This window comes from Lottia gigantea (genome assembly GCF_000327385.1).
Source record: "Lottia gigantea unplaced genomic scaffold LOTGIsca_47, whole genome shotgun sequence".
In the NCBI taxonomy this organism is placed as follows: domain Eukaryota; kingdom Metazoa; phylum Mollusca; class Gastropoda; family Lottiidae; genus Lottia; species Lottia gigantea.
In genome coordinates this window covers 2,185,193-2,210,730 of record NW_008709640.1, presented here as the reverse complement: position 1 = coordinate 2,210,730, position 25,538 = coordinate 2,185,193, and the positions used below count along the sequence as shown (strand labels likewise).

Sequence of the window (25,538 nt, the reverse complement as noted above, 5' to 3'; positions counted from 1 at the left end):
TGAATATTGGTCAAATTTGTTATAAAGATTACAATTCTCTTTGGGTGTTTGTAACATATTCTGATTTTAGTATTTTGAAACACTTTTTCTTTTCAAGAGATATGATTTTCTGAACTAACTGTAGGAAACCAACAATATTATCTATGAAAAACTTTATTTACTAACTTCTCCTATAAATTAGGAGTTATCTTTTCCTGTTGTGGAGAATAATTGCCAGATGGCAGGGTTTTCAAAATGGTTGAATTTCACACGTGTGTCTGAGAAAACAAAACAAAATCTTATTTATTCCACAACAGAAAGTTTATTTTGCAATGATATTAATTTATTTAATTGATTTGTCTTAAACACATAATTGGGCATTAATAATTCATCTTGTTATCTACGAAAATGGTAGGTTACATGTATTTATATTGCGCGAATTAACGGGAGCCAAACAAAATCTCATCTTGTTATATTTTTACCAGCCGATACAACTCAATTTGAGCTATCCTTAGTATTTTCCAGAGCAAAAATCTCCTGTTTAATTCTATAATGCACTATGTCAATTTAGAAAGAACTGTCACTTACAAGGACAGGGCAATACTACGAAACAAATTGTAGGTAAACCAGCTGTCAGATTTTGTGTCTGAAAAAGGATATGGATAGCTGAAATTGAGCTCAACAGCTTGTAGAGCAAATAGTTAGATGACTGCATGCCTTAAATTGTAGATGAAATAAGCTCCATAACTCAACTTTTAGCTAATCTGTAAATTCAAATAGTTAGATAACTAAATGCGGGAAAATATTGAACAATTTATGGGCAGCTAAAAATTATGTTTCTTTTATTTGCTATAGATCTATCACTGTAATTATATAAACAATTCTTTCACTAGGGTAAAATGAAAGGTAAAGGAAGTTCAAAATCTAAAAAAGAAACATCAGCTAAAGTCCACAACAAAACAAATTCTAAATTATCAAAGAGGGGAAAACTGAAGAAGGGTAAGTCTGAAGCATTTGAAATTTGAGGTGGCTCTATATACAGAGGGTGATACAGTGTTTAGATTTGATTCAATCAAAATGGCTTGAGATACATACTCTCTAATTTGGGAGTTTAGGTGCAGTCAGTCAAAAATTGCATTATCATTCCAAATTCCTACTTTTAGGAGTGGTATTGTAAATATGCACTAACAGTTGTAAATCAGCAAAGAGTCTTCTGCTGTTTTTCTCTTCGATGTTGTTATTACATGACATTGCCCAATCAGTTCTCACAGTCCTCATTAGTCCAAAGTTAAGAGGAAAAATTGTAAGCTTACATTTAACTGCAGTTTTCATTTGAGAACAAAATGATCCCAAGTAATTGATATTTGATAGAAAACTTATATTTTGATTGCAGGTAAAGTAAAGAAGAAGAGAAAAGAAAATGACATGTCTATGAGAAATATAACTAGAACAGAACCAGCTAGATTTAAACGCAATGAAACATTAGAAAGTGATGGAGAAGAGAGACATGATGATAATATGGTAGAAGATTCTGATTATAAATATTTCACTACACCTGGAAGAGATTTTTCCTTCTTATCACAAATCAGGTACTTTGATATTACTATCTTCTTTCATTTTAGTTCTTTACTGATTGCAAAAAAACAGTTTCTCTGAGTACATTCCTTCTTCATCACATGCTTTAGAGAGCTTCATTGTAATTTTATGCAATTTTGGTTGCCTCCATTACTAAATAGAATTGGATTATAGTGATGTACTTTTCTTCAATATTGCTCTTCAAAGTTAAAATCTGATAACTGGTTCTCTGACTCGCATCAGAACTGTATGTTAGCTTTTATTTTCTGATAAGTGATTCAGATAGCTGAAAGTGAAAAATAAATACGTTTAATCTATAAGTGTTTTGGATTATTAAAGGTTTTATTTATTGATAGAATGTTCTTTAAAATTTGAATTTAATTTGCAGTCTAAACACAACAGAAACTAAGAAACGTAAGAGGAAAAGAAATAATGAAGATGAAAGTGTAGATTATGAACAAGTACCAAGAAAACTATTTGCTGGTAATGATATGCGTCATCTTCTACCAATTAAAGATAAAGGAAGGGTTATAGAACAAGTTGTACCAAAGACAGTAAAAGGTTAGTATATTGCAGATCTATTGTTTCGGCTGAGTTTGCTAATGATACTCATTTTGTGCACAGTGGCAGAGCCAGAGGGGGCAGATGCCCCCCTCGCAGACCGAAAGCAAGTTTTTCTGGCAAAATCTCATCAGGTTAGTGCTCAATGTCAACAAGGTTTGTGTATCAAGATTATGTTTATTGTTGTAGTTGTTGAAGAAATAAAGGATGAAGTTGAACCAGAAATTCAAGAAGAAAATTTACCTCCAATGTCTAATGTAGAAATTTACGTGAAGAGAAAGAGAACTTTGTCAGAAATGAAAGAAAAAATAGCAACGTATTGTCGGTCAATATTAGCTAATCCAGAGGACAATGTAAGTAATATGTTCAGTTTAAACTGTATATAGCCCACAATTAAAGGAACTACAGTTATTACCTCAATTTGACTGAGCATGTGATTTTACAGTCTGGGACAGAATTCAATACTCGAGGGCTGCTAGTAGATATTTGATATCTGGCCCTAAGGAATCCGGCCAATAAAATTACCAAAGAAAAAAGATAATTGATTTTTTATTTCGGTTATTCTGCTAATGCTTTTAGGGTTTGTGCAATTTTGATTAATCTTGACTTTGACTGAAATGTCAAAAGTTTTGATGGCAAAAATATATCTTGAGAGCTGACAATGAGACCAGCCATATTTGGACAGATTAGACTTTTTAACAGTAGGCCTACTGATTTTGCTAAATATAACATTTGTTTTGTCTGAAACAATGATCTCACTACCCTCTCACATCAATTGATAATATCAGTTAAGGTTATAAGATTTATTGAATTGTGTATTTCAGTTGAAGAAATTAAAAGAGTTACGTTTAATGTTATCAAGTAGTGATATATCTAGTACTGTACATAAATTAATAGTAGTATCATTATTAGAGATATTTAAAGATTTAATACCAAGTTACAGAATACGTGTACTAGCTGATAATGAAAAAGAACATATGGTAAGTATGTAGTTAAACTTGAATATTTCAAATCTACATTATTAGCTATGTAGATCTTCTTAAATAGACAAAAGTCAAAACCTAGTCAAAGAGTGATGATTGGTATTTTGAATGTGTTGCTTGGCCGTATTCTTAAATATTTAATATAAGACTTATAGCTAGAATATCTGGCTCTCAACTTATATTGTTAAAATATTGGGAGAGAAGTTATGAGGCAATCATTGTGTTTTCTTTAATCAAAATAATCTTCTTCAATTCAAATTTGATTGATTTTGAATTTTAGTTGAAGAAAGAAACCAAGAAATTAATGGATTATGAAAATCAATTTTTAGCTCATTATAAACATTACATAGAACATTTACAGATAGCAGTTAGACGTAAGTTTTCTCTGACGTTATTTTTTGTCCTATATTTACTTGAGTGAAAGGGACTGTGCTGTTGGTTTTTTGATGGATTTATTATTTCAAGCAAGATTTTCTTTAAAGCCAAATTCAGCTTCAGATTTATTTTAGATTACTACTACAGTTTTTATTTCCATTTCAGGTTTTAAGAATTGTAAATATAAACATTTAAAAGCATTACCAGATATCTGTAAACAGGTAATAGTTACTCCCTTCTGGTCTCCTAAACAGACAAATGTTATTGTACAATCTAGTTTTCAATACTAGTTTGATTTTCATCAACCCTATCTTAAAACTAAAAGGAATCAAGAGAGCAATTGGTGAGAAAATCATTTGACTGAATTAGTTTTCAGTATATTCTGTATAACTAAGTTTTGGATTGTATATATTTCAGAGTTTATTTGAAATATCTGTTAAATGTTTAGCTGGACTGTTAGCTAGACATCCACATTTTAATTACCGTAAAGATTTAATACAAGTTGTTATACCTTTCTTGAACCATAAAAAACCTGAGGTAGGATTTCATAAACTAGCAGATGGTTATTTATAGCTTCTATTTGCAATATTCAAATTTTCTGTCAAATGTCTGCAGAGGGTGAGGTTATAGAAATACTTTACTGTATATAAAGTCATATCAAAAGCTTCTAAAAGCAATATTTTTTATAGGTCTGAATGAAAATCAGTCAGTAGTTATAAAACAATCAGAAATCATGACGTCATTTTTGAAGAAAAAGTTATTAGAATTGGAAATCTCAATTTTTTAAAAGATATCAATTTATGGTATTTAATGTCTTGTTCTATTTCAGTTATCAACGTATGTATGTGAATGTATAGTATCTGTTTTTAAAAATGATAAACTTGGTGAATCCACATTAGAGGTGAGTAATGGTAATTGTTTAAATCAGATGATATCCTTAAGAATGTCATGTTGAGTTTGAATATGATATGACCAATTAAATTCTCATCTAGAATAACTGAAGAAGAACACAGACAAAAATAAACCCAACATGTAGTTATATATTTTAATGTAACTTTTAATTTTGATATTATAGGTTGTAAGGGCAATTGGTAAATTCATCAAATCAAAAGATTTTACAAATATACAACCTAAGGTATGTCAAAATCATATATCTTATATATATATATCCTTATAAAAGTTCCTCTTGTGCTATAAAAACGTTTGTAGGAAATAAGGTCTGATGGACAGTCTATTTGAATTGACCATCATAATGAACTATGTTTATCAATGATATTGTCTTTGAAAGATTTAAGCTATTTTAGCAATAGCTAGTACAAATGACTAAAAACAGGTCAAATTTTTAAGTTTGTAAAATAATGTAAGAGTAAATTTTAAGATTAAAAGTTATGAGTAAATTTTAAATAACATTTTTCATGTTATTTCTGTAGGTTTTAGAAACTTATTTAAGTTTACGTATTATTGATGTAGAAAAGTTAATAGCTGAAACTGCTCCAAAACAGGAAAAAAAGAAAGCTGAAGAAATGTCTAGAAAAGAGAAAAAGGTATTTTATTATTTATAGTGTATTCACAGCTCCATAGTTAATTTTTTGCCTGATTACATCCAATTTTATAGAGAAGATACCTTAGTTCAGGGATGAGCTGATGGTAGCATTGGTTAAGAAAGTTACTTAAAGCTTTCAACCCTAGTTGCAGGTTTACCCGCCACAGAATTACACAATATATACCCGAGCAGCCATTACTTATGAGGTCAAATAATGTTAACATCATACACATTTACTTTTATTACTTGGAGTTCAGGGTATATGTTGTTATGTTTCATTTACACTCAAGGTTCAAAGGTTAAGATTTCTGTTATCTGCCCTTAAGTACATTTTGATATCTGAATTATTTGATGTTTTTTTTGTAGAGAAAGAAGAAAATGAGAGTATTAGAAAATGAATTATTGGAAACTAAAGCTACAGAAGATAAAAATAAGAAATTAAAATTAGTAAGTGTTGACAATTTGTGATTTTTATACGCCCACAAGTATGGGCGTATATTGTGGTTGCCCCTGTCGGTCCGTCCATTCACATTTACCTCGTGCTCACTCTACAGGCTACAATTCTCTATAGATTCTTTTGATCTTTTGTATATGTGTCAATATCATTATGAAGATGTGTACTATAGAATAAACTCCGTTTTTCTTTACTTTTTTGCCTTGTGCTCACTCCACATGCTACGATTCTCCATACATTCATTTGATCTTTTGTATGTGTGTGAATATCATTATTAAGATGTGCACTATTGAATTTGGTGAGGATCTGATGATTTTCTTGAGAGATATCGCATAAAACTCTTATATCTTGTTTTTTCACATTTTTTGCTCATGCTCACTCTACAGGCTACGAAATAGAGTTTGTTTTACAGTTCACATTTAGCTCTGGTGGGCGTATTCGCTTGCGAGACTTGCCGCAAACTTATGTTTTTATATGAAAAGACTATTTCAAGAGAGAGTGACTGAGCAAATTGTGATTAAGTAAAACTGTCTGTTGTCTTTTTTGTGTGAGTGTATGTTGATAGAAGTTATATTTACTAGAATAATCATATATTTTACAGCATACAGAAATAATAGAAACAGTATTTCACACCTATTTCCGAATATTAAAATCAGCTACCAATTCACCTCTATTACCTGCTGTGTTAGAAGGATTAGCCAAGTAAGATTGTTGATGTTATCTATATCTATATTTTATGCTTAAATTAGGCATCTTTCTTGTTATTTTTCACCAAATATTTTAAAATAAAAAATTATCATTAATAAACAGCTATAGCCATATTGATCCATATTCTATTAGCTGTACATGACTTATACTGTTTTGTAATCCATTGATAGCCAACTGAACTGCATCCATATTTTCCATGACTTTATGGTAGTTGTTTAGGATGTTTGATGTCTTGTATCAGTCAGTTATAAAATATTTTTATTGTCACAATATTCTGCTTCTTGTATGAACAAGTTATTGATTGATTTACTTTCAGATTTGCCCATCTGATCAATATCCAGTTTTTCAATGATTTGTTTATTGTTTTAAACAAGTTAATAGATTCTGGAGTAAGTATATTCATTATTTTATCTCAAGTTTCTGTGATAAAATCTATTTGGCTTGAAAGTTTATTTCTATAAGACCACTTGTGATTTTTGGCTAAATATGTAAAAATCTTATATGTTTTTCATTGTTATCAAAAACCATACTGTGCTTTGATTAAGAACATCATTAAGAACTGGATGTGGTCAAAACTTTTAGGCTAATCTTGTTTTTATTAGATTAGATCTATCGTAGAATATGAGGTTGTCTTACTTTAAACTCAAGTAAATATATTCTGCAATCCATCACAATATTATTAGTTTATCTTTATACGGTAATTTATAAGTTGTTATTTGGTTATATTTTATTACAGGATTTAGGTTATAGAGAGATATTACACTGTGTTCAATCAGCTTTTACTATATTATCTGGTCAAGGTTCAGCTTTAAACATAGATCCTATGACATTTTATAGACATTTATATAGCAGTTTATTACAAGTTCATAGTGGATCATCTAGTAATGATATGTCTATTATATTACCATGTCTGTATATTATTATCATGAAGCAGAAACGTAAGGTAGGTAATACTTGTTATTTCATAATTTTAAATATTAACCTTCTCAATTTTGGCCATGGAAAGTCACTGCTTGTCTTAAAATGGTTACTTGTTGACATTAATCAAATGCAAATTTGATATAGGTTCAATTACTTCAAGCAATAAAGATAATACGTTTAACCATACTTCAGAAAAAAGCCAATTCAAAATGATTTATAAAGGAACAACTATAATGGGCAAAATTTCCTAAGTTTCTAAACTTTGCTCTTAACTTGACTTCCAGTTGAGTTTTCATGACATTTTTCTGTCTCTCATCTTATTTATTTCGTCTGTTTTATTTCCAGTTATCTCAACAAAAAGTCTTGGCATTTATGAAAAGATTATGTAGTATAAGTTTACAACAGTTACCTAATGGTGCTTTAAGTTTACTGGCAGCTGTCAAACAATTTCTTCATGTAAGTTTTTAAAATTAATCACCTCACATTCTTTCCAACAAACTTAAACTTTTACATAGTCCATGATGGCTTACTAGTTGCCAGAGCTCAGTTTCAGTTTTCCATATACTTTTTATCTTTCTTTTGCACTGTCAACATCTTTATTCAGTTGTAGACAAACCAGACATTGGATTTAAATTTGAAAAAGTGATAAAGACTGTGAAATTTAGTTATTTCAAGCAAAATTGAGCAAAATGATTATTTTGTTATATTCAGACAGTTTAATATTTATGTGTTCACTATCTGATTGTAGGCTTATTCATGTTCAGATCATCTATATGATAATGAATCACAAGGTAGTGGTATATTCTTACCAGAATTAGATGAACCAGAATATTGTAATGCACATACAACTATGATGTGGGAAGTACAATTATTACGTGTAAGTATATGATTATAATATATATTTTACCCTGTTTCATTGGTGACTCCATGGTGGTGCTTGATTGGCGGGTTACGTCTGTTCCAATACTGGCCAGAATCAATGTCACATTCAAAATTTGTCCTTCTATTCCTTTCACTGCAATATTGAATTCTGTCTGCACCTACTATTTTTTGGGACACATGGAATGCATTCTGAACTCTGTCCAAATTTGTTTTATTGAATGCCTAGTTGATTCCATGAATCCAGAATGTGCAGAACTCATCAATTGAGTGCCCCATGTATTTTCTTATAGTTGAAGTACACATATCTCTGCTCAAGTGAGTCCGATGATTCAGAACACAGTTCAATTCATTTTCAGGTGCAAAAAATAGTAATAGAAGCTATACAGGCTATGCTTAAGTTGGGTTGATTACTACATGAACTACCTCAAAATAAAGTAGACTGGTCATGTTTACGTTTTGAAACAGATGTTGGATGTGTATACCTTTCTTTGCACGACTATACCAATGTCATTGCAGTGATCATTCATTGTTGACAAAAGCTTGGTTGTATCTATATCTGTCTGAATTCTGTATATTATATATATTGTAGCGTCACTATGATCCTGATGTTAAAGTATATGCTAGACATTTATCATATCAAGCTCCTACTACTGGTACAGGTCAACTACCTACATATTTACTCAGAAAGTAAGTGTCCTATGGTTCCTCAGTAATTTAGCCCACTTATGTGTATGAAAATTGTTTGACTTTGACACTTAAGATTTGTTACGTTCATTTTCCACTCCTACATCCAATAGTTTGACAGATGAATAGGTTCTTAAGTTAATGTTTTATTGTATGTTCTGAAAAATTCAATATTGTTGCTTGTGTGTTAGGTCATCATTTACTTCTGTGGATTCTGAAGACCTCAAATTTTACCATCAATTACTGTTAAAGCAACATATTTTATCTTATGTGTCAACTTTTTTTTCTCTAGAAATCCCGAAGAATTGTATAATGAATATAAACATCTCCAAGCTTCTAATATTATGGATAAATTAAAACCAACAAATAAAGGATACAAACAGAAAAAGGTAAATTTGCATAGCTTATAATACAATATGATCCATATGCAATAAATGCATTAATTTATCTTTACTATCAGACTGAAGTTGAATTTCAGCAAAAAACAGGTTTATTGTGAAACAAATACTTATTCTATTATAGTTGTAGCATACTTTAGGAATCCAAGTTATCCATGTGATATTTGGTTTATATATTTCAGGTGAAAAGAAGAATAGATGATTATAAAGCCAAGGGATTCAAAGATTATATAAATACAGTAGTAAATGATGTACCTGATGATATTGACTTTAAAAAGCTTATATCAACAGATAGCTAATAAATTTTTTTTAAATACTTTTTTTTTCATGCATCTTTATTATATCTTCTCAGTACAAAGAGGATATATCTGTAATTGGATTCAAAAGAATAAGCTTCAATGCTGCCATATTTCTGTATGACCTTACCTATATGTTCATTAGTCCCTATCGGGAGGGGAGCAGAAAACAAGATATATAACATATAACTGGACACAATTATATAGATAACAATTACTTTAATAAATTAAGTAATTGTTATCCATATAATTGTGTTCAGTTATTTATTGTCCAATTACTAAATGCCACTTAAGGAAGATATATAACACCATTTCATATAATGTCTAAAGATATATTAGTTTATATTATCAACAACCCAGTTATACACTCTATGAGAGAATTTAGTTCTGTTTGTATAAAATGAGGTATGATTAGTGATGTTAAACCTCTGCTGTATGGAGTAACAATGACCCATGAAAATATATATGAATAACTATATACCACTATTCTGATCATCAATATTTCAAGAATTACATCCAATTTAACAATCTTGCCCATATTTGCTGAATTTATACTTCTAATAGCTATAAGATACAATATACTTTTAAAAAAAATTCTGGCTTTATATACTAATTTCACATCCACACACACAAATCCAAATTTATGATTTTTCACTAAGTTTCTCCTGACGTAACTTTCTTCCCATTTCTAAAAGTCTATCAGTAGTAGACACAGTGGATGGCACTTTATAAGAGTCATTATCAGGAAACTTGGCAAGATTTAAAGATGTATCTTTATTTGTGAAAGGATGCCAAACTCCTTGAGTAGAAGGATTATCTGTATGATGATTTTTACGTAATCTAACTATTTCAGCACCAGATCGTGTTCTCAAGTGTTCTAACCATTGACATATTTCTTCTTGTGGCATTTTGGTAGTAGCTATACCTTCACTTCTACCATTTACTACAAATACAAGACAAGTCAATTACATTGGGTGCATGATAAGTGTTCTGTCATCATATCTATGTTAACTACCGGTAGACTAGAACGTAGAGTGGTGCTTGATTGGTGATAGGTTCCGTCTTTTCTGGCCTCAATCAAACAGAATGGAACCAGATTATATCACATTCTAAATTTCCCTTATATTCTTTTCTGCAGAATTAAACATTTACAAAAATTAAGAGGAAAAAATGTAAAATTGCAGTCAAATTCTTTGGTCCAAAATCTCCTACCAGGTACACATAACATGTGATAGTGTTAGTGAAACTATGAATTTTCACTTTCAATAAACAAATTCAATGCAGTGAAATGAGTGGGAATGTGATATGAAACTCATCATGATTTACAACATAAACTTACAGTATTCAGCAACAATTTTTGATGGTCGGTTATTTCTGGGTTGAATATACACAACAACACCAGGGTGGGCATTGGTAAAGTCTAGAAGATGATTTTCTATAAAATCTCTGAAATATAGAAAAAATTATATGCCAGTGAGAGTCAATACTTTGCATATAAGGTAATGTAGCCTATTATGTTTTACAACATTGCTGGTCAATTTGATTTGAATTGAATACTATAAGCTTTATATAGGCCTATTATAATAATTGCAAAAAAATAGAATGATTCTGTGGATCATTAAGGCTATTTTTTGTATCTGGATGTTTGGAAATAGTATCGGCAAATACAGCCAATTAGAGTCCTCAACATCACATGAAAAAGTAGACAACATAGACAAAAAGTCATTATGTTTAGTCTTATTGTCGAGGGCTCTGATTGGCTGTATTCACTTGCGTACAATCAAATCAAATCGTTGCATTTTTACATTGTTACCCAGGTCTCAAGTCACTGTTTCTGTCAACTGACTGTCAATTAATGCTAATATTATCAAAATAATTCCTGTCATGTCAACAGATGAATAAAGCCACGAGGGTTCTCTAGCCCAGTTAATACCTCGTGCCTTGACTGTCGTTTCTTTGTTTACAGAATTTAAAGGTTACTCTCTTCATTTGACAAACATATCGTCCTATTCCATTATTTAGAACATTCTTCAAGAAGTTACTTGGAATAGAACCCCCCGACATTTTTAGAGCATGCAAATTAAGGGACGAAACTCTTACTTTACAGGTACTGAGACGTTTCGTAACAGTGGGTCTTCAATCATTGATTTCGTCTATTTAAGACATTTTATGAACCGATTTCGTTTACTCAACACTATGTTTCAAATCATATCATACGAGAGCTTGGGTTGTTAAGAGTTTTGTTAAATACTTGCAAGAATGTAAGGTCTACAGAAAAAAAATCACAAAAGCAAACAGACGAATCGCCTGATGTCACATCATTTCCGATGGCAGTCATGAACTTCCGGTTTATAGACATCAAAACAAAAATATATTCTAAAACTTAAGTGGTTTCTTTCCAATTTATTTTTTCACAGATGTAAACTATTTTAATCATGTCAGGAGAGTCTAATCGGGTTGAAGATGTTTATGGCATCATTTGTGGAGATTTAGGAATGGGCGAAGGCTTGAAGCCTGGTGGTTTACCGCATTCAGATAAGAATGGTTTTGCAAATGATTTGAACAATTCTTCAGAAACCGCTCTTCCTGGGCTGAAACTTGAGGCATTATCATGCAATTGCACGAAGTGTGAGGATGAGAGTCTGTCCAAGACTTCACAGCCTTGTGTCCATTGTAGTTATCAAAGTCCGTCCAGAAAAAAATCCAAATCAAATGGAACAGATTGTTGTGATCATGAAAATAGCAGACGTGAATCACAATCAAGTGCAGGTTTAACTGAAGAATTTCCATCATATGCTGATGTTCCATTGGGTACTTCTCTGAGGCAACAAAAGAAACTGTTTGAGCAAAATCTTGGCACTATTTTGCGTAACCATACAAATAATCAACCAGCAGTATTAACTGTTTCTACCAACAGCGATAAGTGTCAGAAAGATCGAAAAAGTAAGTTGGTCATACGATTAATTCATTTATGAATTATAATTATGGAATGGATGGACAATCATGAAAATTGGTTAAAATGCGTATATCTTTGTTGAACATTTTCTGTAACAGATAGTAAGCTTACAGATTTTCAGTTTAAATTCAAATTAATCATTTAACATACAAAGTGTTATAGGTGTTTTTGTCTGTTTGTAAGTTAATATGTTGAAAATGATTGGTCTTTATTTTCAGGTTGTACAAGGCAAAGAAGAAGTTTGTCTACCTGTGAAATTGAAAAGAAACTTGTTGATGCCGTCACAGTAAGATTTTATTACATAAGCTTATAAGCTTATCCTTAGATATTAATCATCAACTATTACCGGTATCAAAGAAATGTATTTTAAAGACTTGACACTACTAGACAAGTGATAGGATGTCTAACTAGACACTAAATCAGAAAGAGCAAACCATCATGGATGGATTCTCTCAGTTTTTACCATGATTTCTTTTTTTGATTTTCAGGAAGTGGAAGAATTGAAAATCGAACTAGAAACATGTCGTAGGAGACTAGATGCTAAATATAGAGCTATAGCGATACTTAAAAGACAGGTACCATTAATGATTCTTTTACATTTTATCAGTTTTCGACCGAAACATCTGTCTCTATTCCAGCCTCTGATAGCTATTTGGACAGATGTCAGCTGGTGTAGAGACAGAAAAAATAGGAACTGTTAAATGGAACATTCCGCATCTCTGCAGGTGCAGGGTTTTAAACCTATTCATATACCTTGGTATATATGGTTAGCTTATATGTCATGATATTTCTTCAGTAGGATTTTTACTGGTTTGTGAAACAAATTTTATGGTGTTTTCTATATTTCTAGGCTGAGGAGGCCAGAGAAGAAGTAGAAGACAATTCTCTTATGTCTAAAGAATATAATTCTATTCTAGCAAAGGTATAGTTTTAGTTTTAGCCTTGGCTGTAGCCTTGAGTATGTAGGAGAATTTTTCGATGCCTTTGTTCACAACAGCTTATATTGCATTGATGATTTCCTGTGGTTTTTGTGCATTCTAATTTCAACAAATTTCTTCTTAATTTTAATATGGATGTTTATTAAAGATTGAATAATTGCTTATTCCCTTCGACATTTTTTATATCTCCATAAAAGTTAAACAGCAATGTTGAAACTGAATTTTATAGTGAAAAAAATTCAAATTCTGAATATACAGAAAAATGTAGAAGGAAATAAAGTCAATAAAATGTCTTTTTGACATTAATATCAAAATTGATTATTTTAGAATCTGTGCACAAAAGGGAAAAATAACAATTGGTGCAAACTCTCCTTTTAATTGTTTTTATTCAATGAATGTCTTTACATACTTAAAGATGGGTTCCCTTATTTTCATTTATGAAAATGAAAATGTTAATACTTATATGAATAGAAAGTAGAGGTGTTCTAATGGCTTGGAAAAAAACACATGTCTCACATGTCTATAATTAATTCATAATTAGCTAAATTAGACAGCAGAATTCTAATGAGTGACCGAAGAAGAAAGGTCAAAAAATATTTTTTTGTTTATCCAGAGTGTACATACATGGACATTTATGATTGGTTAAAACTCTAAATTATATGCAATTAGAACATAATAATATGATTAAGAATACATGATAATTCATTAGGAAAACCAATTAATCAAATAGTTTGCTTATTTTGACACTAAAAAACAAAGAAACCCATCTTTAAAACTATTAAAATGACATTATATTGAGTTTTTCCCCATAACACTGCATTGATTTATAAAATCCTCGAATGAAGCATGTATCCTTAACTTCAAGGGTAATTGTTATGTGCCTGCATAATGGTTAATACTTGGAATCTAATCTATGCTGTCAATAACTTTTCATGTTAGAGCAGAAGTTTCCAAAATGAAAACATGCCTTTGTATTTAAGACAAAAAGCAGATAATTTTTTATTGGAAGGTTGACAATCGCTGCTACAGGCTGTTATAATGAAATGATATTGACATGTTTGTAGAAGTATTGCCTCAATATATGTATGATCTTTGATTAACAAATTGCATCTGAACTTTTGTATCTTCTCACTGTCCTATATCTTGTATTTTGTGCATGTGGTTTGCTTAACTTGCAGGAAGTGAATAAGTTAAGTTTTGAGCTACAGTGGCGTGAATCATCTTTTATGGATAGTCAAGAATTATGGGCACAACGCTTTGATAGGTAAATCTTTTTTTTTTGTGGTGAAAATCAATCTCTTGGTGTCTCTTGTATAAGCTTATTTATTAAGTTTTTGTATTTGTGGGTTTAATTTGAGCAAGCAGGAATTTCTCATTGGCAAAAAATATAATATTTCATTTCATGCTTTAATGGCAAAAGAATTCTTTTCAAATGTAATCCTATCATTTAATATTTTATCTATGACATTTGATTCTCTTTTTTTTCCTAAATTCATTTCTTTTAACATTTCTTGATTTTTTTACGTCTCTTTCTACTTTTTATTAAATAATTTTTCCCTTCAATGTTCAGAAAAGTATTGAAAGTGCAGCATTGAAAGAATCATCTATTTTTAGTTTATCAGGTTAATGCATTTCCTTGAATATTGGCATGAATGGCATGTGTATGTAGTCAATCATTAACTCTTAAGCCCCAGCCCCATATGCCTGGACTTCAGCCTGGTGTAACCCTAGACAAAACACTCTGGTTTATCCCAGACTACTCAAGAAAAATGTCAAAAAGACTTGGATAAGCCAAGGAGTAGACCCGGACGATGGCCGTATGTTGCACTCTGGTCTATTCCCAGCCCACTCCCAGTTTGTCCAGGACCAGTCCTGGATGACAAAATCACCCAGTGCATACCGATGACACTCAAACCTCCCCAGCGCAGTCCTGGACAGGACACAGAGTAGCCAAAGGCAAAGAAATTGAGACCTGGATTTAAGCTTCCCCAGTTCAACCCTGGACGACACAAAATTATTTGACATATCATATAAATCCGGGGCCGAGCTCAGACAGCACAGATTTTTGCAGTCTTTTAAGGAGTAGCCACGGATCAGACACGGACAATCCCAGTATACATACTGTCCGGGAGTACTCTAGGGCCTCAGTCCAGGCATGTGGGATTAGGGCTTTACTAATAATGGACTTTTGGATTGAAGGATTATTCTTTGAAACTTAAGAAAATTGCATGTCCACTTTGAATTGCATGAAATAATGTTGGAGGGGAAGGGGGCTGAATTATTAAGCAAATTTGTTGCAAAAGAGTATGATTTCATTGTAAAGGATAAAAGCAAATGGCAAAGAAAACGCTTCAGTATTTGTGTATTATTGTCAATGTAAATTGAAGATCTGTAGAAATTTGGTTATTGAAGGGAGTTATAGCTATCAAACTGATAGCTATAACTCCCTTCAATAGTCTTATTTGTTTGTTTTAGTTTAAAATTTCTATAAGCTTATAGCAGGTGGAAACTTCAATAGGCCTTGTGGATGGTGATGGAATTTTCAGCTTATTTGAATTGTAGATTCTTAATCATTCATCTTCTAGAAACATTCCAAAATATAGTTATCAGAATTTCTCATAAACTGATTTGCCCACATACTTGAATTATTTAGAATTATCAGATTAAAACTGTAGTTTTACACAAGTTAACACAAATTTTAATATAAAACTAAATTGTGTATAAAGAAGTTATATTGTCAAACATATTGTCCTTGCATTTCCACTCAGTGGCGGAGCCCCCCCAACCCCCTTTGGCTCTGCGACTGTTTCCACTGTCTGCATTCGCAGTTAATTTTCCCAAAGAAGAAATGATTTTGAATTGACGTTCTTATATCGGGAAAGGCTAAGCTAAGGATTTCAAGGTATCTATGATGAAAATGGTCACTTTTGCTTTTGAAAACATAAATAAGCTTTATTTGGAATATAATGTATGATTTGGATAGTAACATTTGCATGCCTACACTCTATGTGGACTAGAAAACTAATTCAAAAGGCTCATTGCCAAGGAGTAAAAAAAAATTGAAACCAAATTCAATACTACTGAGCTTTTATGATCTATACAAAAAAGGCAATTATGTTGGTAATTATCAAAAAGTGGTGACCTTTTCAACTAGATACTATTCAAATAGGTGAAAATTAGGCTTTATCATGTTCCTTTAGCAACAGTGTATGCATCTTCACAATGCCAAGCTATTACAAATATTGTCTTATACCTTGACTGCAATAACCACCTTTCTTATATCACAGAAGTTTGTAAATGCAGCAATTTGATTAGATTGTACGATACGGAATACAGCCAATCGGAGCCCTTGACAGAAGTCTGTAAACTAAAAGCTATAATGTTTACATTCTTGATGTCATGGGCTCTGATTGGCTGTATTTTATAATCAAATTCAATCAAATTGCAGCATTCCGTGAAATAAGAATATTGGCTATTGCAGTCAAGGTATAAGAGGAAGTTCATAATATCTTGACATTGTGAAGATGCAGTGTATAATATTAATTAGATATTCACCATTGCTAAAGGAATATGTGCCTTTATATGCTATATTATTATATTCAGTTAGATAATCTTGAGGTGTTGGTACCCTATACTCTAGTTGAACAGGTGGAGGTTAATACAGATATCACAGAACAACAAAATAAAATATTTAATATTAAAGAAATTGATGAAGATTATTGCAGGTATCAGTATCAATGTTTTACCTTGTAACGTTTATTGGATTTACCTTTTTTTACCGTCTTTATTATCAGCAATGTGAGATTTATTTTAATTTTAATGTCCACATTTCTCCATATGTAGAGAGTCCATTTGCATTTATCCTTTTTATACGCCCACATCTCTCTATGTGGATGTATATTGTCGGCGCCCCTGTCCGTCTGTCGGTCGATCCGTCCATCAACATTTGCTTGTAAACGTTCTAAAAACTAGATTTTTTGATGGAATCAAATGAAATTCGGTACCGGTATGTGTATACATATTCATAAATGAAGATCAAGTTCGAATGTGAGCTATTTTCGACCGTTAGAAGCAGAGTTATTGCCCTTGAATATTTACCATCCGCATGCCGTGGTGGGCGTATCTGGCTGTGGTCCACTATCTTTATGTATCTAACAAAAGGAAAAAAAGAAATTCCTTATCTACTTGAGTTGAGGTATTTATCCACACCCTGGTACATCCAAAACGTATTTTGATTGGAGGTAAAAAAAAAAGTAGATATCAGTGATATATGAACTAGGGTTCGATGTCGATTGATATATTGATCACACCAAATTTCAGTTTTGACTAATCAACTTAAATTTTTATTCGCATTTCATAGAAATTCGGTAGCAATTCAAAATGTTCCAGTTGCAGACGTCAGATAGACCTTGCCAATGACTTTGATCCTTAAGATTTTAGAGGCCGTCGAGAGTTGCTGTATATTTCTAAATTTGGCAGAAAATTATCTCAAAAACACAAAATTTTAATATTGGCTAATCATAGGAAATATTGGATAACAAAATGTCTGCCTCACTGTATTCAAAACTGGCTATTTTATCATAAATAAGGATATTTAGTGCTCTGATTTTCACAAAATATCATACAACTCTTCCATTCTGTTAAAACTAAGTAATATAATACGTAGTAAAGAGTTTTATAAGGCAACGGTGAAGCAAAATGTGAATGAGTCAGCAATTTTTAGTTAGAAATGCTGCCATCTTGTAAGGGCAGAAAATATATATAATTATGTTATTGTGGTCTGGTGGTATAATAGTTATGAATTCTCTTGCGAGAGCTACTTCATTTTCAGCTAACTATTTCTGGAATTGCAGGAACCACAGCCATTGATGAAGAATTGGAATGTCTCACATAGAAGTCAAAGGTGTCCCAATGCACTTAAAACCTTTTTTAAATCCCTTTAAAATGTTACAAATATTGACAACGAACCATTTGGATATGAGTTTTTAAAATTTTCCGTTAAATATTTTGATAATTTAAGAGTTTTTACAGCATGACATAAGCCATCAATGAACTTAGAATTAATGTCTTTGACCTAAGCTATTTATGAAAATGCTGTAATTTGACTCAAACATTAAGTTTTATATATATCCCAAATTTGACGGATTCATTAGACTTTGTCAGTTGAGAAGAGTTAAATTTGTCTCAGGTATTATTCATTAAATTTTGATAAAGTAAATTCAAAGTTACACAGTAGGCTGAGATATTGATATTATTATTAATATCACGGCTTCAGTGCCATGAAGTTTAAGGCTCTAGGTTTAAAATTATTTTTAATTAAAATCTAAAATTAATTTTTTTTTACCATAGAGTGTGTCAAGAAAATGCAGTATTGATGTCAACTTTGGAATCAAGGTCGGAAGAGTTAAGACGATCAAATTCAAGGAATATGGGTAATTTCATTTATTAAACAATTTTATACAGAATAAATTTGCATCAATAACTGAGGTTGATTTTTTAAGTTTTTAAAAGGTTCTAGAAATCGCAAATTATTTGAAGAATTTATAATTAAAAATAATTATAGTTGAGCCATCAAAGCACTTTTTATGCTGAATATGTAATTTGTGCTTTTTAACCTAAATGAGAAAAAAAACTGCTTCAAATGGTGAAAGTAACAGGTTTTTTCTTCATAAATGCTACATTCAGCTGAAATTCAGTTCAACCAATAAAACGCCGTTAAATAAAGTGCCGTTTTCTAATTATTTCTCATTCTAAATATGGCAGCATTATGTAGAGAAAGAGATGAAATCCTAGCCTTGATGGATGTAAAAGAAAAGTTGAAATATGAGAAATCCAAGAGTCAGTCAGCAGAAGATCAATATGGCAATTTTTCAGCCACAGAGGTAATTTTGTTCATATCATTATATATCTATATTTAAATTCAACAACCGAACCAAGAAACAAAACAATTACGATTATTGTTGATTGTTACACAGTTTTAGTAACATGTATTGATAAATGTATTTGATTTCAGTTGGCTGTATTGGGTGTTTCATTACATAGTTTTAGTAACATGTATTGATAAATGTATTTAATTTCAGTTGGCTGTATTGGTTGTTTCATTACAAAGTTTTAGTAAGATGTATTGATAAATGTATTTGATTTCAGTTGGCTGTATTGGGTGTTTCATTATAAAGATTTAGTAACATGTATTGATAAATGTATTTAATTTCAGTTGGCTGTATTGGGTGCCTGTAGATGTAGAGGTAGTGATCCTCAACCTTGTGGTTGTGCTCATGCTGCTGCTAGTCTTAAACGTGATATAATTAAACTTCGAGAAGAGGTATTTATAATTCAATTATTTGATATATTTTTTGGGTTCCCAATCTTTTTGCTCTTTAAATGAGTGTACTTCTTTAACTTCCTGATACAAATTGAAATACCAAAAATCTCAAATGGAGGCCATACTAAGGATATGTTATTCTGGAAACGGTAAAATCCTTGACAAAAACAATGGCTTGCACAGTATATAGATTAGTCTGAATCACCAACTAGAATTTTTAAAGAAGCTTCTCTAGTACGCATTGGTATAGACCTTATTCACGCATCAGCCATATTGGATCCAAAATGGGGCTCATAAAGCAAACAAACAAAGGTAACATCGTGGTCAATGAAGTGAAATCGTCACCTTGAAAGCCTCTTTCTTCTATCCCACTAACTGAAAACTAATCATATTTTACATCATTAAATTTGGAATTGATTAAGCTACTAAATGATAGTTTCAGATGAATTTAACCTTCACACATTTCTGAGAAAGGACAGTTTTTAGCCCATTTTCTTGCTGTTGATCAGGTGTTTAGTGACGTCATATAGGCTATTCATTCATATCTTATAAATGGATAACGTCATTTGTGTTATGAACCTTGCTTTCAGTGTTGCAAAAACGAGGCATGAAAAAAGGTCTATGGGAAATAAAGATTTATATGTAAATTCTCTCTTTGAATCAAACCTGTTGGTTAAAAATATTCACACAAATAAAGATTTGTTGCTATGGTTTGCTCTTAATCTGTGAAGAGAAAACAAGAAAGTTTCAACATCCATAAACCAAGTAGTAGTTATAAGAATCGGTAACAAAATTATTTGCAGATTGACCTACAGAAACAAAGAACTGAAGAAACATATCTAACAGTTGATGCCTATCGTAAAGCCTTCGAGGAACAATTAAGTAAAAATAAAGTTTTAAGTGTAAAGTTATCAGAATTATGTGTACCAGCAGTTCCTAAAGCTGTCAAAGCTAAAGCAGCTCTTAAATGGTTAATAAGTGTACTTAATGATGGTAGGTCTTTATTTGAATAATATTTTTTTAATATTAAAAAGTGATATTCTTACAAATCTGATTCAAATACAAGTTTTGTTTTCTGTTTTTTTCTGTGGGTACTTGCAATACAATTTTGATCCAGTATCATTAAGGTTAAAGGGATTGTAAAGAGGTTTTTTTTAATTTTTTATGTGTATCAGGGACACTGATAGCATCAATTTACACCATTCCAATTTTCATTCAGACCTCCGGCAATTCCACAAAAAATAAGTAATTGATGACATCACTAATAACAAAATATGCTTTTTCACCTTAGGTTCTTCGTGATTATTGACGTCATTAAACACTTAGTTTTAGTGAAATTGTAGGAACCATAGAAGTCTAATTGAAAATTGGAATGGTGAAAATTAAAAGTGTCCTTGATACACACAAAAAATGTAGAAAACTTCTTTACAATCCCTTAATGAAACTTATATCTCAACCAATTAGATTCATCAAAACAAAATGTTATGTAAAAATTCTCAAAGAGACGTCTTATTTGATTGGAGACTTATACCACAAACATGTAAGGTGTTTGTTGATTGGCTAAATAAACATTGACATAGATCAGTTGATGACTAGGGGGTATTTAAGCTTCATTGATGAAGATATTGATCTGCTTTCAGCAGTACCTGACCTTGAACAATGAACAAGCGAAGGGTTATGCTTGGAAGTTAGTTCTGGAAAGAGAATCTTTCTATACTTCAAGTAAATTGCCATTGTGAATATGTATTATATTTTTTTTATCCTCTTTTTACAGAAGAAGTAGAAGGTAGTCCAGTCAATGGTACGACACCATCCAGAATGTATTCAGAAGACATACCAGATCTCAAAAACACAGTTTTATCACCACAAGAAATTATTACTTTACTTACTGAAATGGTATGTATTAGTTTCTAATTTTCTAGTAATTAGGGAGAGTATGGAGCTTTGAAATTTATGTCAAAAATGGTGGGTCAAAAAATTTAATCGGTGTTTAAAGTTCAGTCAAGAATCGAGATTATTTATTGTGAAGAATCAGTGAGAGAAATTGGATGGCTTTTGGACTACCAGCAGAATTCCAATGAGTGACCGATCAAGAAAGGTCAAAAATAAGTCTTTTTTTTGTTTATCCAGACTGTACATACAATGACATAAATGATTGGTTAAAACTCTTAATTAGAATAAGAACATAATTAAATGATTAAGATTATATGATAATTCATTAGAGACACCAATGAATCAAATAGTTTGCTTAGTTTGACACTAAAAAATAAGAAAACTTGTCTTTAATTCTGATATTCTCAATATAATTACAGATTCATGAGAAGAATGAAACTCTAGCACATCAGAAACTGGCAGCACAAGTATTAGCCAGTAAAAATAAAGATTTAGAACACCAGTTGTCAGCTATCAGAGATGAAGATGTTTTTAAATAAGAACTTTAAACTTGGATAACCAAGAATTACATGTACTATTGATTAGCTAGATTATTAGAATGACTAATTCTGCCTCTAAAATAAAAGAGCCACATCTGTGAAGCTTTGAATTTGACAGCTGAGAACACTTGATATTGAGAACTGCTGAAAATGTTTACCATTCTTGTAACAATTTCTACCACATATTTTAGGAATACATTATGAGTATAAATTTGAAAATTAGAGCATTTAATTTTGATATTTAATCATTGAACATATTTTTACAGAAATTTTTTGTGGTCTTTAGTCTTTTATTTTTTTATTGGACAATTTCAAATTGAAATTAGAACATTTAGTTTTTCCTCTAAGAATCAACCTTCTAACTTTTTTGTAATAGAAGGTCTTTGTTTGATTTTTATATTTTAAAACCATCGTCCAATAAAAGTGCAATTAATAATCTCAATATAGATATTGTTAAAATGTTATATGTATTAAATTGTATTCAATTCTTATAACCTAAGGGCTAATTTTTGGAGTGCAGAATATATAAGCAATTCTTTCTTTTTGTAAGACCAGTAATGTATAAAAGGTGGATTATTTCATGGTATTACAGAAATAAATGTTTTTTCAGTATGATTTATCAGTACTTAAATTAGATCCAAAAAAAATCAATTCTTTTAAGTATTACAGCATAATGTTACATTTAAATCTACAAAATTTGCATTCGTAGTTATGTTGGGCGTTCTACTACGACTGACAATAACCTCGTATGCAGATGGCGGGTAAATTGAACTACTTTCATCCTCCATTTTTGATATCTAACTAGTCTCTGACACCCAGTCGTCTCCTGTCTACGTGGATAGAGTCTCCAAGGGAGATAACTAACATCTGACAAACTATATTTTGTCACGCAGAGGTAACTTTCGCCAAACAATTAAAGAAGATTTTGTTTCATCTGCGTGCAAGGTTATTGTCAGGCGTAATAAGAATGGTTGACGTAGATACCAATGCAAAAATTGATTACTGTCCTGTCCAAATCACATTTTCTCTGTGAATGTTTTCAAACAGTTGTTGTTATCTACATGACTAAAACTTTTTAGAAATTAGCAAACAAAGCGTATTAACTTCTACAGAAAATAATAGGGTGGAAACCTGGTCTCATATTCTCGAAACCATCTTAGCGCTAGGATGTCTTAGGTTCTTATCGTCTAACATTAATTCTAGGACATTCTAGCGCTAAGATAGTTTCGAGAATACGGGGCCTGGATTTTTTTTCATTGAACAATACTACCTTATAATACCCAGCCTCTGTATCTACTAGTTGAGTGTTTCAGACTTAATAAATCGTTGAATTGAATAAAGATTATTACCTTAGGCCTTATTCTACAGATTTACCATTTTTGGGTTTGGATTTTGGTCTCGAATATATGTAAATAGTCTTCTAGAAGTAGTACTAGAAATTTACGAAAATCGCATAATCCCTTGATAAATATCTCAAACTAGGAATTTCACTCTCTATTTCTATATATGACAGTGTATCAAGAAAAGACGAGTCATCTTTTTAACATTTAAACGCAGATAATTTTCGACACACATGGAATTAAGGGCTCTAATTTCAATGGTTACCTGTGAAAACTATTACTTATTCTCATTTCTGAGATTAAGATAAGATCCAACAAATGGCGGATTTTAATCATTAAACTAATTTTAAAATTGATTTTAGTGATTGACCAATCAGATGACTGGAATGAGGTCCCTGATCACGTATTAGAGATGTATTGCATGTCTTATGTCCATATATATGTATAATTATCTTGTATATAAATTTAATATAAATATTATTATTTTAAGTTAAGTTTGTGTATTCTTATGTGGTTAAACGAAAAGATCCTAAAGCCATGAGGCAAGGTTGCGTGCCACGCTCAGTACTGTTCACAGTTCTAGTTGATAACACGGGTTGCTGTGTCATAGCACTGGAATAATACAAGATTGCGCAATACCTGATGAAGAAAATATTACGCAACTCCAAAATCCATGTGATTCTTACAAAATTAAACAAATCTGCTTGTTTGTATACGCCTATCCATAATCAATGTTATTAAAATTAGATTATAAAATCCTTTTATACGCCCACACATAGTTTGTGGTATATACATGTATTGGCAACCATTTTTCTATACTTCGAGTTTTGCTACCCCACACAAAGTGTCATCGTTATAAATCGGATTCTACATGACAGGCTTTGATTGGTTAAAAAAAACAGCGTTATTAGAACAGACCTTGGTAGAAAAGTTGTTAGATTACAATGGAAACACAAGACATTAGAGAAAAAATGGAAACGAAAATGTCATATTATTTTAATTAGATTGATCCACAATAAGCCTACAAGTGGTTACTAACAGACTGAAATCTAAACGATCTTTTTTTTTTTTTGCTCGTTGCTGTACACCGCCCTGTTGACGTTGGTGAAAAAAAGAACATTCCATTCAATCTGTAGAAAAAAATACGAAATTGCTATTATATCGTACCACATTTCTATTTAAAACTAGACTATTCTTTACCTTGACTCAGATAGGTGCAAAAATGCTTTTCTTATGTTTTCTCTAATATTATTTTCTAGCCTTTGAAACGCTTACTTGATTCTGTATGACATTCTGTAGCTTGATTTACATAATTATTCTAAAAACTTTTTCTGTTCAAGACATTCTCTCTAGAAAAAAAGAAATATGAAATTAACTTGTAAGTGTCTACCTGAAACCATTTTCACAATGTCAAGCTATTACGAACTGCGTCAAATATCTTGACTTCATTAGGCTTTTTTAAAATCTTGTATCACAGAAGTTTGTAAATGCAGCGATTTGATTGGATTATATGCTACCGATTACAGCTAATGAGAGCCCTCAACAGAAAGCCTGTGGACCATAACACATTATATTTACAGTGTGTATGTTCAAGGCTCTGATTGGCTGCATTTTTAATCAAATCCATTCAAATTTCTGCACTTCTTTGTAAATTCACACAATAAGTGGTCATAAGTACCGAACGCAACTCACAACTCAGTTGCATGAGAGTTGCGTTCGAAATTTATGACCGCTATTCTTATTCACAATCAGACGCATCTGGTGATCACTTTAGAGGGGAACATTTTTTCATTATTCCGATAAGTAAAGATTCACGTCTTTTACTTTTCTCAGTAAACCGAATTTTATTGAGTATCTTTGTCAAGTAAAAGTTTTCAAGTAGCAACAATAACTGTTTTTGTTGATCTTCATTAACATTGTACCCAACCTTTACTTTAGTATGTTCATGTCCCATTGTTAGATATACAATATAAATAACAATGCTCTACCAATTTAATGAAAAGCCGCCTTGCTATAAACCTACTATATATACTTGAAAATAAAGATGTATTTATATAGTACGCAAACTTTTCATTATTAAAAACGTAGTAAAACGTCAAAAGTTTTCTAGAAAATGCGATTTTCTTACATTTCTAGTACTTACTATTTACATATCTTGAAAACTAAATTTAGCCGCCCCCCCCCCCCCCCC

At 31.3% G+C, this 25,538-nt stretch overlaps 4 protein-coding genes across 4 annotated transcripts; 3 read left to right on the top strand and 1 right to left on the bottom strand.

The window, feature by feature from the left end:
• Positions 1–387: 387 nt before the first annotated feature.
• LOTGIDRAFT_164850 (hypothetical protein) lies at positions 388–9,362 on the top strand (the record flags this gene model as incomplete). Its single annotated transcript, XM_009061348.1, has 21 exons — positions 388–390; positions 873–978; positions 1,373–1,568; positions 1,943–2,115; positions 2,305–2,468; positions 2,940–3,095; positions 3,379–3,472; positions 3,639–3,694; positions 3,891–4,010; positions 4,303–4,374; positions 4,549–4,608; positions 4,904–5,017; positions 5,383–5,463; positions 6,072–6,172; positions 6,495–6,567; positions 6,915–7,121; positions 7,445–7,555; positions 7,848–7,976; positions 8,571–8,668; positions 8,958–9,054; positions 9,246–9,362. The coding sequence occupies 21 exons, from the start codon at positions 388–390 to the stop codon at positions 9,360–9,362; spliced, it is 2,328 nt and encodes a 775-aa protein (XP_009059596.1).
• Positions 9,363–9,683: 321 nt separating this feature from the next.
• Positions 9,684–11,442, bottom strand: LOTGIDRAFT_150592 (hypothetical protein). Its single transcript, XM_009061347.1, has 3 exons — positions 11,293–11,442; positions 10,699–10,805; positions 9,684–10,302 (listed from the first exon to the last, which is right to left on the bottom strand). The coding sequence occupies exons 1-3, from the start codon at positions 11,421–11,423 to the stop codon at positions 10,001–10,003; spliced, it is 540 nt and encodes a 179-aa protein (XP_009059595.1). The 5' UTR covers positions 11,424–11,442; the 3' UTR covers positions 9,684–10,000.
• A 352-nt stretch (positions 11,443–11,794) lies between these two features.
• On the top strand, positions 11,795–14,521 carry LOTGIDRAFT_164847 (hypothetical protein; the record flags this gene model as incomplete). Its single annotated transcript, XM_009061346.1, has 5 exons — positions 11,795–12,302; positions 12,534–12,601; positions 12,804–12,890; positions 13,166–13,237; positions 14,432–14,521. 5 exons carry the CDS (start codon positions 11,795–11,797, stop codon positions 14,519–14,521), a joined length of 825 nt encoding a protein of 274 aa, XP_009059594.1.
• On the top strand, positions 14,429–20,588 carry LOTGIDRAFT_124546 (hypothetical protein; the record flags this gene model as incomplete). Its single annotated transcript, XM_009061345.1, has 5 exons — positions 14,429–14,517; positions 18,603–18,685; positions 19,017–19,135; positions 19,468–19,575; positions 20,379–20,588. Coding segments are annotated over 5 exons (609 nt in total), but the record flags the coding sequence as incomplete, so codon positions are not given.
• Between the last annotated feature and the right edge of the window lie 4,950 nt (positions 20,589–25,538).

Bases quoted from the DNA above. Each gene is read 5' to 3' on its own strand.
- LOTGIDRAFT_150592 (XM_009061347.1), bottom strand. From the start codon at position 11,423: ATGTCGGGGGGTTCTATTCCAAGTAACTTCTTGAAGAATGTTCTAAAT. The intron at 10,806-11,292 runs GTATTAACTGGG...TCTATATTTCAG, and splicing joins AACGACAGTCAAGGCACGAG to AGATTTTATAGAAAATCATC. The intron at 10,303-10,698 runs GTAAGTTTATGT...TTGTATTTGTAG, and splicing joins AAAAATTGTTGCTGAATACT to TAAATGGTAGAAGTGAAGGT.